Genomic DNA, 16,751 nt, shown 5'->3' with positions numbered 1-16,751 from the left:
GTATTTCTAAGAAAGACTGTGAGGATGGCGTGTGACTTGGAGAGAGTTCCAAATTTCTGCCAACATCTGGGTGTGGAAGTACTTGGTATTGGTATTGGTTTATTATTGTCACTTGTACCGAGGTACAGTGAAAAACTTGTCTTGCACACCGATCGTACAGATCAATTCATTACACAGTGCAGTTACATTGAGTTAGTACAGAGTGCATTGATGTAGTACAGGTAAAAACAATAACAGTACAGATTAAAGTGTCACAGCTACTTTGAACTGCTCCTGAAATACTGGTTCTGCTTTTCATAACTTACTAAATTCCAATCAATATATTTCTTGTTTGTGGAATTGCTCTTCATAATTTAGTCCTTGGAGTCCAGTAATGTTTGCTAAACATCCTTTGCTCTTCCTCAAGGCCAACGTACCCTGCAGGTGAAGGGTCTCGACCCGAAATGTCGACTGTCCATTTCCCATTTCCCTCCACAGATGCTGCCTGACCCGCTGACTTTCTCCAGCAGTTCCTTTTATGCCCAGCATATCCTCCCTTAACTGTGCCGCCCAGGACTGTTCACAGTGCTCTCGGTCCAGTCTGCACAGCTGCAGCATGACCTCGATGACAATATTCGATTAGCCTCTGATTATCTTCTTCCACCTGTCTATGTCATTTCAGAGCGAGAATCAGAATCAGAATCAGATTTGTTATCACTGTCTTATGACGTGAAATGTGTTGTTTTGCAGCAACAGTACAATGCAAAGACATAAAATTACTTTTAATAACAAAAATAAATAAATAATGCACAAAAATGGAATAACGAGGTAGTGTTCATGGGTTTATGGACCATTCAGTAATCTGATGGCGGAGGGGGAGAAGCTGTTCCTGAATCACTGAGTGTGGGTCTTCAGGCTCCTGTACCTCCTCCCTGATGGTAGTAGTGAGAAGAGGGCATTTCCTGGATAGTGAGGGTCCTTAGTAATGGATGCCACCTTCTTGAGGCATCGTCCCTTGTAGATGTCCTCAGTGGCAGGGAGGGTTGTGCCTGTGATGGATCTGGCTGAGTCTGTAACAATCAGCAGTCTCTTGCGATCCTGTGCATTGGAGCCTCCATACCAGGCAGCGATGCAACCAGTCAGAATGTTTTCCACTGCACATTGATAGAAATTTGCAAGAGACTTTGGTGACATATCAAATCTCCTCAAACTCCTAATGAAGTAGACCTGCTGGCGTGTCTTCTTCATGATTGCCTCAATGTGTTGAGCCCAGGACAGATCCTCTGAGATGTTGACGTCCAGGAACTTGAAGCTGCTCACCCTTTCCACCACCGACCTCTCAATGAGGACTGGTGTGTGTTCTCCCGACTTCCCCTTCCTGAAGTCCACAATCAGTTCCTTGGTTTTGCTGACGTTGGGTGTGAGGTTGTTGTTGTGACACCATTTTAACAATGACAAATAAGGACTCCAGTGTATGTGTTACTAGACCACTAAAGAATCTGTGACAAGTATAGACCTCCACAAGTCTACTTTTTAACCTTTTAAAAGTCTGTTCTACCTGTTCTATCTTCTTAATGTTCAGTAGATGATCACATATTTGCCTACACGCAACTCTGGAATGAATGAAAGATCATGTTTGATCCTCTTATCCAAATTTCAGGTTACAGACTCTGGGATCTACACGTGTGTGGCCACGAGCTCAAGTGGAGAAACTTCCTGGAGTGCGTTTTTAGAAGTGCGAGGTAATTCCCCAATCTTGGTTTTTAATTCATTAGCAGTGCTCTCGTTATTGAGAAGCCAAGGGAATGCAACAGACATGGACAGGGGTTGGAGGGAACATCAGAAAGGGACCCAGGCAGGGCCAGTTGGTCAACCCGGCACACATTGAAGGAAAAGGAGACAGCGGCACATGAGAGAAGTTCGGCAGAAAAATGCCAAACCAATCAGTGCCAAGTTACAGATATGGTAGCACGGTGATTACTTCACTGGACCAGCTATCCAGAGCTCAATGTAACAATAAAGTCATAGAGTAATGGGCCTTTTGGTCCAAATTGTCCATGCTGACCATAGTGCCCAGCAAGCTGGTCCCATTTTTCCACGTTTGGCCCATATCCCTCTAAACCTTTCCTATCCATGTACCTGTCCAAATGTGTCGTAAATGTTGTTTATTGTACCTGCCTCTACCACTTCCTCTGGCAGCTCGTTCCATAGACCCACCACCCTCTGCATGAAGCAGTTGCCCCTCAGGTCCCTTATAACTCTTTCCCCTCTCACCTTCAGCCTACGCCCTCTAATTTGCAGTTCCCCTTTCTGGGAAAAAGACTGTGTACATTCACCCTATCTATACCCCTCATGGTTTCATACACCTCTATCAGGTCACCCCTCAGTCTACTACACTCCAGAGACAGGAGTTCAAATCTGACAAGAGTGATTGTTCTCTAAACAAAGCGAAGATTTGAAGGAGCTGCGAAAGATCTTGGCCAGTTTAGAGTATAAGTAGAGGGAAGCTATTCCCATTGGCGGATGGGCCAATGCGAGGGGCACAGATGTAAAGGGATGGACAAAAAGATGTAGGCTTCTAACCCAGAGCGCTGTTAGATCCTGGAACTCACTGCCTGTGGGGGTGGTGGAAACCAAGCGAATTAGAGCCTTCTGAAATGGATCGTAATTGTAAGAGATTAATTTGCAGGGCCGTATGGAAAGTTTAAGGGAACAGGCCTGACGTGATTGCCTTATCATGAGTCACAGTGAACTTGATGGAATGAATGCCTTTCCTCTGTGCTATAGCACTTGCGTGATTCTGGATGATAAGCAATTTAAATCCAGTTAAGTATCAGGGCTTAAGTGCAACTCCTTAACCCTATCAAGGGGGTTGACTTTTAACCGCCCTCGAGTAGCCCCAGCAAGGTACTCAGTTGATGGATCAGTTCAGGACAATCAGCAACTGCCAACTTTGGCAATAACACTTGTATCCTATGAATAAATAATTAAATATCAGTGCATGTTCAAGAGGTTGGTTGTTGGCGAAGGTCAGGGGATGATTGGGGGAGGGCATGCCGGGGTCAAAGATTAACCTGGGGATTGATGGGCAATCAGGTTGGGGTTAGTTCTGCAGATTGCACGGAGATAAGAGGTCACGGTTAAACTGCAGGTCACTGGTGGGTCAAGGGTCGTGGTTGTTGGCCAGATAAATGTTTGGTGCGGTGCTCCAGGTTATCGTGGGTCAGGGTCACAAGATAATTAGTATAGAAGGAGATCAAATTCAGATTTTTTTCTCTCTCTGCAGAGTCAGGAGCATCGACAGTCAACATCAAGACGGACGTGGATGCTCTTCCAGGGTCACCCTCCAAGCCTCAGGTCGCTGATGTGACAAAGAGCAGCGTCACCCTCTCCTGGTTGCCGGGGAAACACGCTGGGTCTTCACCAGTTACGTCGTACATTATTGAAGCCTTCAGGTACACCAGCACAATGTCCTCTCATCCATCTCCAGGTCTCCTATTCCATAAACTTACCAGCCCAGGGCATAGTAGGAGGGAGTAGTGCAGGCAGCTTGCATACACTCTGTGGTTTTTAGATGAGATGAGATTGAGCTCAGAAGAATGAGGGGGAATCTCACTGCTCCTTTACCGCCGAGGGAGCTCTGCACCGCCGTAGGTGCCGTCATTCAAATGAGACTCTGAACATGGTCCTCATCTGCCCAGGGCTAATTTTTTGCAAGAAGAGCAGAGGATACCTCCTCGGTGCCCTGAGGTAACACTGATTCCCCCAAACCACATCACTTAAGTCGTGATCTTGTTATTGGAGTTAGTGGGAGCTTACTTTGCACAAGTTGGCTGCTGTGTCCCCTACATTGCAACAACTTGAAAGTTCTTTGTCGGGGTTGAAGCGGATCAGAAATACAGGACGTAAGTTTTCTCTTGGGTAGAAGTTGGCCATTTGGAAGCTCAGAATGTTTACAGAAAGGAGACCATTTAGTCCATTTTGTGTATGAAACCTCACAGTATAAAACACCACTGAATTCTTTTCCAAAAGCCTAGTGTCTTCCTCTGTTTGTAATACTGTCCTGTTTCTCCCTGATAATAACCTCTGTTACCTCCAGCATAAGTTAACAGTAAGGACTTATCCAAGTTAAACCAGGGCAGGACTTACACAGTAAATAGTAGGGCCCTGGACAGTGTGTAGAACAGGGAGACCTAGGGATACAGGGATCTACTTCCCTGAAAGTGGTGACACAGGTAGACAAGGTGGTGAAGAAGGCATTTGGCATGATTGCCTTCATTGGTCATGGCACTGAGTACAAAAATTGGGATGTCATGTTACAGCTGTACAAGTCACTGGTCAGACCACAGTTGGAGTACTGTGTGCAGTTCTGGTTGCCCAGCTATAGGAAGCATATCATTGAGCTGGAGAGGGGGCAGAAAAGGTTCACAAAGATGTTACCAGGACTGGAGGGCTTGAGTTATAAGGAGAGGTGAAATAGAGTGGGATTTTTTACCTTGGAGACTAGGAGGCTGAGGGATGACCTTATAGAGGTTTATAAAATCAGGATGGGCATAGACAAGGTGGATGGCCACAGTCTTTTTCCCAGGATAGGGGAGTCTAAAACGAGAGGGCATAAGTTTAAGAATTTAAAAAGGGGCCTCAAGGGCAACTTTTTCACATGGAGGATGGTGGGTGTATGGAACTAGCCACCAGAGGAGTTGGTAGAGGCGGGTACAATAACAATGTTTAGATAACATTTAGACACATACATGGACAGGAAAGATTTAGAGGGATATGGGCTAAATGCAGGCAAATGGGACCAGCTTGGATAGACATCTTGGTTGGCATGGACATGATGGGCTGAAGGGTCTGTTTCCATGCTGTATGACTCTATGACCCCCATAGCATTCCATGGGCCTTGTGGCCTTCTGTAAAGACAGTTCCAATTCTTTGTTCCTTACACCTTCAATGTAATTTTAAATAGATAGTCGCTGATTCCCTAAATGAAGAGGAATAGTCTTTCTCCATTAACCCTGTCAAAATTCTGCATAATTCAAGTAAAATCTCAATAAATCTCTTAACCAGCTCTGTTCCAGTGAAAAGTTTTTCCTCATTCATTCTATCAGTGTCCGTATGATTAAATATAACTTCAGTTTTGGATCCATTACTCTTTCCAATTTGGATAAATTACCTGGACTTTGGATGCAGGGGGCAGCACTTCAAAGTGCACAGAGAATGCAAAACTTTGCAAAGTGGGAGACAGTGATGAGGGATTCGCATAGAACTGCTACAGCACAGAAGGAAGCCATCCTGGAGTGTTCATTAGTTCCATTCCTTGCTCTTTCCCTCACATCCCTGCAAATTATTCCCTCTCCGGTTCCGTTCTAATTCCCTTCTGGAAGCCCTGATTGATTCTGTTTTCACCATCCCTACAGACCGTGAGTTCCAGACCATCAGAACACCCCGCATAAGTTTTTCCTCTCATCCACTGTATCTTGGCCTAGAATTTCAGATCCGTGTCTCCCATTCCTTTACCCATTTGCGAATGGGAAGAACCACACTTTAGCCATCTTGTCCAAGCCTGTCATGACCCTTATCCCTCCATCAAATCCCCTTTCTAATTTAGAGTCATAGAGAGTCCCACCAGGTCCACACTGACCATCAACCACCCATTTTACAATCATCCTACACTACACCCATTTTTTTCTCCCCATATTCTCTTCAACTCCCTCCGGATTCTACACACAGTGGACAATTGACCTCCCAACATTCGCTCCAAGGAGAACCACCCTGGCTTCTTCACTCCAACCCAGGAGCTGAGATCTTTCATCCCTGGAACCGTTCGTTCCTCGCATCACTCTTGGACTTTTACATTCTCCCTGAAGCAGGTCAAGCAACATTGGACACAATCCAGTTATGTCCTAACGAGTGTTCAGGTTTAACATAACTTCCCTCTGTGGATATTGTTGACTCCGGAATTACTTGGACAAGGTGTTGAAAGCATGACAGACAACAAGTATCCAAATCTGATAGTTTTTGGAGGGGAATGTGTGTGATTCCTTAATGGTGTAAACACGTGGACTCACTTCTGTAACCCACTCACGACACATATTATTCTCCCTCCACAGATGCTGCCCGACCTGCTGAGTATTTCCAGCATTCTCCATTTTTATTTTAGGTTTCCAGCATCTACAGTATTTTGACTTCAACTCCTTCCATGCCTTCCTCAACCCTCGCCTCTTTGAGTCCCTCTACTCCCTCAGAGCCTCTGAGATCTTCATGACAATTTGGATCCCTTGTCTGCTCCGATTTTAAGCTGTCTGCCCAGAAGTTATCCATTGTGCATTTGGCCCCCTCAACATGCCTTCCTGTGCATGGGACATAGTACAAAATCAACAGAATTCCCTAGTTTTTGAAATGTATTTGTTCATAGGACATGTAAGATAAGATAAGATACCGTTATTAGTCACATGTACATCGAAACAGTGAAATACATCTTTTTGCGTAGTGTGTTCTGGGGGCAGCCCACAAATGTCGCCACACTTCCGGCGCCAACGTAGCACGCCCACAACTTCCTAACCCGCATGTCTTTGGAATGTGGGAGGAAACCAGAGCACCCGGAGGAAACCCACGCAGACATGGGGAGAACGTACAAACACCTTACTGACGGTGGCCAGAATTGAACCGGGGTCGCTGGCGCTGTAATAGCGTTATGCTAACCGCTACACTACTGTGCCTGTACATTGCTGGTGATGCCAGCAGTTATTGTCCATTCCTAATTGCCCGCATGGTAGCGTAGCAGTTAGCGCGACATTATTACAGCGCCAGCGATCGGGGTTCGATTCCCGTTGCTGTCTGTAAGGAGTTTGTACGCAGACTCATTGAGCCGGAAGGGCCTGTTACCACGCTGTAAATAAAATTTAAATTTAAATTTAAAAAATTTAGATTTAAAAAAAAATTTTTAAAAACTAAATCACAGTTGGTTGGTCTGGAGTTACACAAAGGCCAGACCAGATCAGGATGGTAGATTTCCTTCCCTGAAGGACATTTGCTAATAACCCATCCAATTCATGAATTATTTCATAGTCTTGAGACTAGTTTTGATTTTAAATTCAGTATCTAGTTAACTGATTGATGTTAACTCCCTCAGAGGCTGTGGAGAGATTGGATCTCCTGCCTTCAGAATGATCAAGTCTTTTGGTTCTCCATCGTCACTTGTACATCAAGTCACAGAGTCATACAGTCATACAGCACAAGAACAGACCTTTCGGCTCAACTCGTCTCTGCCGACCAACGTGCCTACCTGAGATAGCCTCAATTACCTCCATTGGGCACACACTCCTCTAAACCTTTCCTAGTGTGACATTTTGGAGAGCTGCATTTATGTTGCCACTAAAAGTGTAAATTTTATCACCTGGATCACCTGGGCTCTCACCTCAGGAACCAGGCACAGTGAGTTCAAATCCTGCTAAAAAAAATCCAGGTCAGTTTTTACATACAGCACCAACTGAGGGCTTCGGTGTCTGAGGTGCTGTCCGGTGAGCTGAAACTTGAAGCCATAGTCATGCCTGCCTTATCAAAAAATCCTCAGATCAAGGAAACACGGAGCTCTCCCTGGTCTTGGGCTAATATTTGCCCTTCATTCAACATTACTAAAACTGATGCAAAAACACAAGATGCTTGAGGATCTCAGCGGGTCAGGCAGCAGCTGTGGAGGGAAATGGACAGTCGATGTTTCAGATCGAGACCCTTCATCTGGACTTGCTAAAACAGATGACCTTCTCATTGTCACGTTGATACTTTGGGACATTTAAGGCTGTAGAGATCGGAACAGGGAAGGCCATTCAGCCTCACGAACCATCCGACACGATCATGGTCTATCTTCCATCTCACCGCCATTTCCAGCACTATTCCTATATCCCTTGATTAGAGTCACAGACTACAGAGTCATGGAAACAGACCCTTCAGCCCAACTGGTCCATGCCGACCAGGATACCCCATCCAAATTAGTCTTGTTTGCCAGCGTTTGGTCCATAACCTGCTAAAACTTTCCTATCCACGTACCTGTCCACTGTCCAACTGAGAGAATTGGCCCCCCTCAAAGACCAAAAGGGACATCTGACAAGTGGAAGTAAAAAAGGGCTGAAGAAGACGGAATCTAATAGGAGAGGACAGTGGACCATGGAATAAAGGGAGGGAGCCTTTGTCCTTTGTTACTTCCATCTATAACCTCCCAGCTTCTTACATCATTCCCACTCTCCCCCCTCTCTCACCTGCGTGTCACCCCCCCCCACACACCTGGATCCACATCACCTGTCAGCTCTCGCTCCACCCCTTTCCCCCACTTTTTTATACCGACTATCTCCCCTCTTTCCTTCCAGTCCTGATGAAGGGTCTCGGCCCGAAACGTCGACTGTCCCTTTCCCCCCACAGGTGCTGCCTGACCCGCTGATTTCCTCCAGAATTTTGTGTGTTGCTCCAGATTTCCAGCATCTGCAGTGTCTCTTGTGTCGCCAAATTAAACAAAATCTCTTCTGCCCGCACGTGATCGATATCCCTCCATTCCCTGCATGTTCATGTGCCTGACTATAAACCTCTTACAAACCTCTTGCAGCTGTATAGGTCCCTGGTCAGACCCCAGTTGGAGTACTGTGCTCAGTTCTGGTCGCCTCACTACAGGAAAGATGTGGAAGCCATAGAGAAGGTGCAGAGGAGATTTACAAGGATGCTGCCTGGAATGCGGAGCATGCCTTATGAAATCAGGTTGAGGGAACTCGGCCTTTTCTCCTTGGAGAGACGGAGGATGAGGGGGGACCTGATAGAGGTGTATAGGATGATGAGAGGTATTGATAGGGTAGATAGTCAGAGGCTTTTCCCCAGGGCTGAATTGGTGGCCACAAGAGGACACAGGTTTAAGGTGCTGGGGAGTAGGTATAGAGGAGATGTCAGGGGTAAGTTTTTTTACTCAGAGAGTGGTGAGTGTGTGGAATGGGCTGCCGGCAACGGTGCTGGAGGCGGATATGATAGGGTCTTTCAAGAGACTGTTGGATAGGTACACGGAGCTGAGTAAAATAGAGGGCTATGGGTAAGCCTAGTAATTTCTAGGGTAGGGACATGATCGGCACAGCTTTGTGGGCCGAAGGGCCTGAATTGTGCTGTAGTTTTTCTGTGTTCTATGTTAATCAAGTACCCCAGATCTCTTTAGACCAACATTTTCAATCTCCCATTATTTGAAACAAACAGTCATTATTTCTATGTTTAGTACTGAAGTGGATCACCTCACATTTTTCCATATTATGCTTCATCCATGTCTATTACCCACGTCTTGCCCCAACCTCCTCAAAGCCTCTCTGCATCCTCCTCATGTCTTAGTGGGAGCTTGTTCTGCGCACCTTGTGCCAATACTACAGAAGTACTGTGAAGCTCTTTGGGACATCTTGAAAGGTATAGAAATGCAAGTCTTTCTGTCCTGGTCTCATGAGGAACAGTTCCAGTTGCTGAGCAACCGGGAGCCACAGGGTCATTGAATAAAATATATTTTGTGTTCAGGAACTATTGTCCCAGAGCTCATTATGCCTGGGGTAATTGTATTATAGCATGAAACTGAGTGTTTACTCTTTGTTCTCAGTCTGTCTATTTCCACATCGCTTTGGTAAATGAGTCCTTCAGCTCTGCGGGGCAGTTGAAGCTGTGATTACTCTGCTTAGACCAGACAAAGTTAAAGTAATGAGTTGAAGTTGAAGAGGTAGAAGTGCTGCCACAGGCAGGTGGCTTGGTAACCACAAGGCACCTTCGTAATGAAATTGTTTGGGACTTCAGAGCCAAAGGAGTCCATTCAATCTCACAAGCCCATTACAGCTATTTCCCATACCTCCATCTCACCACCTCGCTTTGGTAACTCCTAATACCCTAATCTGCCAACAATCTGGCGATCTCAGTGTTGAAATATTCAGTTGATCAGATAACCAGTTTTTTGGAGGAGAGAGTTCTGGATCTCTCTCTCTCTCTCTTTCTCTCAGTCTCTCTCTTTCTCTCCCACTCTCTCTCTTTCTCTCACTCTCTCACTCTCTCTTTCTCTCTCTATCTCTCTCTCTTTCTTGCTCTCACTCTCACTCTCTCTCTCTCACTCTCTCTGACTCTCTCTCTATCTCTCTATCTCTCTCTCCCACACACTCTCTCACTCTCTCTCTCTTTCTCACTCTCTCTTTCTCTCTCACTCTCTATCTCTCTCTCTTACTCTATCTCTCTCCCTTTCTTTCTCTCTCTCTCACTCTCCCTCTCTCTCTATTTCTCTCACTCTCTTTCTCTCTCCCACACACACTCTCTCTCTTTCTCTCTCACTCTCTCTCTTTCTCTCTCACTCTCTCTATCTCTCTCTATCTCTCTCTATCTCTATCTCTCTCTCACACATGTTCTCACTCTCTCTTTATCTCTCTCTCTCTTTCTTGCTCTCTCTCTCTCTCTCTCTCTCTCTCTCTCTCTCTTATCCCCCCACCCCACACACACACTTGCAAATGTATAAAACTTTGGTTAGACTGCACTTGCAGTATTGTGTGCAGTTCCGGCTGCCTCACATACAAGAAGGATGTGGAGGCTTTGGAGAGGGTGCAGATTCATCAGGATGCTGCCTGGATACAAGGGTGTTAGATATAAGGAGAGGTTGGACAAACGCAGATTGTTTTCTCTGGAGTGTTGGAGGTTGAGGGGCAACCTAATAAAAGTATATAAGATTATGAGAGGCATTGATAGAATAGGCAATCAGAATTTCTTTTTCCCTGGGTAGAAATGCCAAATTTTCGGGGGTATAGTTTTAGGGTGAGAGGGGAAGGTTGAAAGGAGATGTGCAGGTAGGTTTTTCACACAGAGAGTGGTGGGTGCCTGGAACAGGCTGCCAGGGGAGGTGGTGGAGGCAGATATGATAGTGGTGTTTAAGAGGCATTTAGACAGACACATGAACATGCAGAGAATGGAGGGAGATGGATCATGTGCAGGCAGAAGGAATTAATTTAATTTGGCATCATGTTCGACACAGACATCGTGGGCCAAAGGGCCTGTTCCTCTGCTGTACTGTTCTATGTTCCATGTACGCTACTGAATCCTTTAGTCGTTGCTTGGATCCCTTCTTAACCTTCCATATAAAAGGAGAATGTGAAGCAGAGATGAGAGGGGAGGAGTTTGAGACGAACAGGGAGCCAGTCCTTGCTGTCTGAATGGTGGTGAAAGCAGATTCAACAGGACCCTTTCAAAAGTTGCTGAAACCAAGTCCACCAATGGCTGGGGAGGAGGGAGCAGTGCTGTCTGAGAGGAAGGGACAGGAGGGACGGGGAGGAGGGAACAGTGCTGTCTGAGAGGAGGAGGATATAGCGACGCTGAATGGAAGAGGGAAGAGGCTTCAGTGCCATTTGGGAGGGTGGAAGAAGAAGCGATGATCATAGAACAATAGGACTTAGAACAGAACAGCACAACACAGGCCCTTCAGCCCACAATGTTGTGCCGACCTTTAAACCTCGCCTAAGACTATCTAACCCCTTCCTCCCACATATCCCTCAATTTTAAATTCCTCCATATGCTTATCTAGCAATCTCTTGAATTTGACCAGTGTCTCCACTGCCTCCACCACCGCCCCAGGCAGCGCATTCCATGCACCAACCACTCTCTGGGTAAAAATGTTCCTCTGACATCTCCCTTGAACTTCCCACCTATTACTTTAAAGCCATGCCCTCTTGTATTGAGCATTGGTGCCCTGGGAAAGAGGCGCTGACTGTCCACTCTATCTATTCCTCTTAATATTTTGTACACCTCTATCATGTCTCCTCTCATCCTCCTTCTCTCCAAAGAGTAAAGCCCGAGCTCCCTTAGTCTCTCTTCATAATCCATACTCTCTAAACCAGGCAGCATCCTGGTAAATCTCCTCTGCACCCTCTCCAACGCCTCCACATCCTTTCTATAATGAGGCGACCAGAACCAGACACAATACTCTAAGTGTGGTCAAACCAGAGTTTTGTAGAGCTGCATCATTACCTCGTGGCTCTTAAACTCAATCTCACGACTTATGAAAGCTAACACCCCATAAGCTTTCTCAACTACCCTATGCACCTATGAGGCAACTTTCAGGGATCTGTGGATATGAACCCCCAGATCCCTCTGCTCCTCCACACTACCCAGAATCCTGCCATTAACTTTGTACTCCGCCTTGGAGTTTGTCCTTCCAAAGATGGTTGGGAATGGGAACGAAGGGATGGTGCTTGTGGGAAATGGGAGGGAAGAGTATCGGCTGAGAAGAAGAGCAGGAAGCTGAGCCATTAGGGACAAGGGAGGGGAGCATGCCACGGGTTGGGAAGGGGAGGGCTGAACTCCAAAGAAGTGGTGAAGTAACAAGCTTTTTCTGTATTTTTCTCCTTCAGCCAATCTGTGAGCAACAGCTGGCAAACAGTGGCAGACCGGGTGAAGAATACTCTGTTCACCGTCCGGGGCCTGAGGCCTAACACTATCTACCTCTTCATGGTGCGTGCCGTCAACGGTCAGGGAGTCAGTGACCCCAGCCAGATGACCGACCCTGTCCGCACTCAAGGTAAGAACTTCCCTGTTGGCAGGGCTTGGGTTGGGGCGGCACTGTTCTGGAGCAGAGCTGTTGTTACATCCCTGGGCAGCGACGGGTTAGCGACAGACTAGGGTGCAAGAAGAAGTGGTCTGCAAGATTTGGATACCAGTCTGTAGTTATAGGGGATGCTGGCCAGTGTATTGTAGGGTGGTTAAGGGCAAGAAAATAGGTGCAGGAGTAGGTCACTAAACCCCTTAAGTCTGTCCCACCATCCTGGCTGATCTACCCCAGACCAAACTCTTCTGTGCCAGTTCCCCACAGTCCTTATTTCCCAGAATTTCCAAATGCCCAGTCATTCTCTCTTCTCCCCTCTCCTGCCAGGCAGAAGATACAAAGGCTTGAAAGCACATGCCACGAGACTCAAGGACAGCTTCTCTCCTGCTATTATCAGACTCTTGAACAGACCTCTCATATGAACTATTGAACGGTTCCCTCACATGATGAGATGAACTCTTGATCTCACAATCTACCCCATTATGGCCTTTGCACCTTATTGTCTGCCTGCACTGCACTTTCTCTGCAACTGTAACACTGTATTCTGCATTCTGTTTTCTTTTTACTATTTGTGTATGACATGATCTATCTGGATGGCATGCAAAACAAAAGATTTTCTCTGTATCTCGGTACATGTGACAATAATAAACCAATTCCAATTCCAATTCCAATAATCTAGCCCTCACAACCCTCCAGGACAGAAACTTCCAGAGATTCACCAACCTCTGTGAGAAGAAGTCCCGACACACCTCAGTTTTGACTGACTGCCTCCTAATCTTGTAACTTTGTTCCTGGTCATATTTTACTCAGCTGTGTGTGTTCTGTTCCTTCGATGTCAAGAGAGGAGGTGTCAAAGTCAATGTCGAGTTTATTGCCATCTGCACAAGTCCATGTGTGCACAGGTGCAATGACAAACTTACTTGCAGCAGCATCACAGGCTCATAGCATCAGAGACACAACATTCACAAGAGAAACATAAATTAAACATAAATTACATAAAATTATACAAGAAAGAACACAATTAGAACAGAAGAAAGTCCGTTGTAGTACAAAATGGTCAAAGTGGCTATACTGAGGTAGTGATTAGAGTTGTGCCGGTTGGTTCAAGAACCGAATGGTTGAAGGGAAGTAGCTGTTCCTGAACCTGGTGGTGTGGGACTTCAGGCTTCTGTACCTCACGCCTGATGGTAGCTGCGAGAAGATGGCACGGCCCAGTTGGTGGGGATCTTTGATGAGAGATGTTGCCTTCTTGAGGCAGCACCTCCTGTAGATACTTCCGATGGTGGGGAGGGATGTGCCCGTGATGTATTGGGTGGAGTCCACTACTCTCTGCAGCTTCTTACATTCCTGCGTATTCGAATTGCCGTCCCAGACCGTGATGCAACCAGTCAGGATACTTTCAGCAGTACATCTGTACAAGTTTGTTAGAGAGTTCGGTGACAAGCCGAACCTCCTCAACCTTCTAAGAAGGTAAAGACGCTGGCACGCCTTCCTTGTGATTGCATTTAAGCACCTGGTTCATTGGTATGTGTTCAGCGCCGGAGACAAAGACAGGAATCTAGTTCTTGCAATCTAGTTATTGCTGCCTCTAGCCCTGATGAGTGTGAAATGAAAGAACCCCAAGTATCTTGGAGTTAGACCGTGGAAAAACAACCACCAGACAAGCTGCCTTTGTCATCCTTTGTCCTGTTACTTCATTTGAAATGTGAAGTGCATGGAAGCTGCCTTATCCCCCAGAGAGCTGTGGAGGCTGAGTCATTGTGCTGCAGAGACATCAAGAGATACGGCACAGAAACAGGCCATTCAGCCCACCGAGTCCGTGCTGACCATCAACCACCCACTCACACCAAACCTACGTAAATCCCGTTTTTTATTCTCCCCACATTCCCATCAATTCCCCACAGATTCTATCACTCACCTACACACTAGGGTCGACTTACAGTGGCCAATGGCTCTACCAACCCAAACGTCTTTGGGACGTGGGAGGAACCCAGAGCACCCGGGGGAAACCCATGCTGTCACAGGGAGAACGTGCAAACTCTTTGCAACCAGTTTGAACCGTCCATAGGGCACACTGCAGCAACTCCCCAAGACTCCTCAGACGGCACCTTCCAAACCCACCACCTCTACCAGCTAGAAGGACAAGGGCATCAAAAGCACGGGGAACACCACCCCCTGGGAGTTGCCCTCCAAGCCACACACCATCCCGACTTGGAAACATATCACTGTTCCTTCACCGTCGCTGGGTCAAAGTCCTAGAACTCCTTCCCTAACAACATCTGGGTGTACCCACACCTCGAGGACTGCAGCGGTTCAAGATGCCAGCTCAGCACCACCTTCTGAAGGGCAACTATGTACAGGCAATTAAATACTGGCTCAGCCTGCGAAGCCCACATCCCTTGAATGAATATAATAAAAGAAAATTCCACATAGACAACACCCAAGTTCCCTGGCACTGTGTGGCAACTGTTCTACTAGATGCTCCACTATGCCGTCCCAAGTGTATTCAAGGCTGATAGATACTGAGGAGGTGAACAACGCAGAAAGCTTGACTGGCTGAGTAGAAGGCCAAGGGGAGAGAGACCAGCAGGTCTTACGCCTTCTTCACCCCAGACTTCGTGTACAACAGGAGTGGTCGTCACTGCCATCAAAGAGTGGGGCTCCAAAGTCACACCGGAAACGTGGAGTTCAGAATCACAATCAGATTTATTATCACTGACTTATTTGATGGGAAATTTGTGGTTTTGCAAAGACATAAAATTATTATTTGTATAAAAAAATAAATAAATAGTGCGAAAGAAAGAAATAATGCGGTCCTGTTCATAGGTTTATGGACCGTTCAGAAATCTGATGGCAAAGGGGAAGAAGCTGTTTCTGAATCACTGAGTGTGGGTCTTCAGGCTCCTGGACCTCCTCCCTGATGGTAGTAATGAGAAGAGGGCATGTCCCGGATGCCGCCTTCTTGAGGCACCGCCTCTTGAAGATATCCTCGATGGTGGGGAGGGTTGTGCCTGTGATGGAGCTGGCTGAGTCTACAACCCTCTGCAGCCTCTTGAGATCCTGCGCATTGGAGCCCCCACACCAGGCAGTGATGCAACCAGTCAGAATTCTCTCCTCTGTACATCTGTAGAAATTTGTAAGAGTCTTTGGTGACATACCGAATGTCTTCAAACTCCTAATGAAGTAGAGCTGCTGGCATGCCTTCTTCGTGATTATATTAATGTGTTGGGCCCAGGATAGATCCTCCGAGACAGCGACGCCCAGGAACTTGAAGCCGTTCACCCTTTCCGCCCCTGACCCCTCAATGAGGACTTCACCTTCCTGAAGTCCAATCAATTCCTTGGTCTTGCTGACATTGAGTGCAAGGTTGACCATCAAGATCCAACCTACGGGAGGGAGAGCTGCCAAAGAAAGATTTTTGGATGACAGACGATAGCTGAGAAAAGTAAGGTGGATGCGTTTGCTTGACCAGAGAATGACCAGAGAACACAGACTGAAGATATGCGACCAAAACTCCAGAGTAGGAGAATGTTGTTGGAATCAGACACCAGCACGATGGCACAGCTAGTAGAACCACTGCATCACAGCTCCAGCAACCGGGGATCAATCCTGACCCCAGGTTCTGTCTGTGTGGAGTTTGCACGTTGTCCCTGTAACCACATGGGGTTCCCCTGGGTGCTCTGGTTTCCGCCCACATTCCAAAGACGTGCGGTTTAAGTGCCTGCTGGAAATCGTCCCTCGTGTGTGGGTGAGGGGTAGAATCTGGGGGGAGTTGATGGGAATGTGGGGAGAATAAAATGGGATTAGTGGAGGAATTTTCTTTTCCTTTTCCAAAGGAGGTTGAGGGAATTCGGCCTTTTCTCCTTGGAGCGACGGAAGATGAGGGGTGACCTCATAGAGGTGTATCAGATGATGAGACGCATTGATCCTGTAGATAGTCAGAGGCTTTTCCCCAGGGCTGAAATGGTTGCCGCACAAGGACACAGGTTTAAGGTGCTGGGGAGTAGGTACAGAGGAGATGTCAGGGGTAAGTATTTTACTGAGAGAGTGGTGCGTGTGGGGAATGGGCTGCCGGCAACTGTGGTGGAGGCGGAGTCTTTTAAGAGACTTTTGGATAGGTACATGGAGCTTAGAAAAATAGAGGGCTATAGGTAAGCCTAGTAATTTCTAAGGTAAGGACATGTTCGGCACAACT

General features: G+C 46.7%; 1 protein-coding gene across 1 annotated transcript in view; it reads left to right on the top strand.

Annotated features, from left to right (window-relative positions):
* Positions 1-16,751, top strand: part of robo2 (roundabout, axon guidance receptor, homolog 2 (Drosophila)) — a 1,057,792-nt gene that overhangs the window by 923,964 nt on the left and 117,077 nt on the right. Inside the window, exons 11-13 of the mRNA XM_052015293.1 lie at positions 1,640-1,721; positions 3,266-3,434; positions 12,366-12,532. Of these exons, the coding sequence (XP_051871253.1) occupies positions 1,640-1,721; positions 3,266-3,434; positions 12,366-12,532 (418 nt within the window). The remainder of the gene's footprint in view (positions 1-1,639; positions 1,722-3,265; positions 3,435-12,365; positions 12,533-16,751) is intronic.

Source organism: Pristis pectinata, chromosome 4, assembly GCF_009764475.1.
Source record: "Pristis pectinata isolate sPriPec2 chromosome 4, sPriPec2.1.pri, whole genome shotgun sequence".
NCBI classification, from domain to species: Eukaryota; Metazoa; Chordata; class Chondrichthyes; order Rhinopristiformes; family Pristidae; genus Pristis; species Pristis pectinata.
The sequence above is the reverse complement of the archived record's forward strand: the minus strand, read 5'-3'. Positions and strand labels throughout refer to the sequence as shown.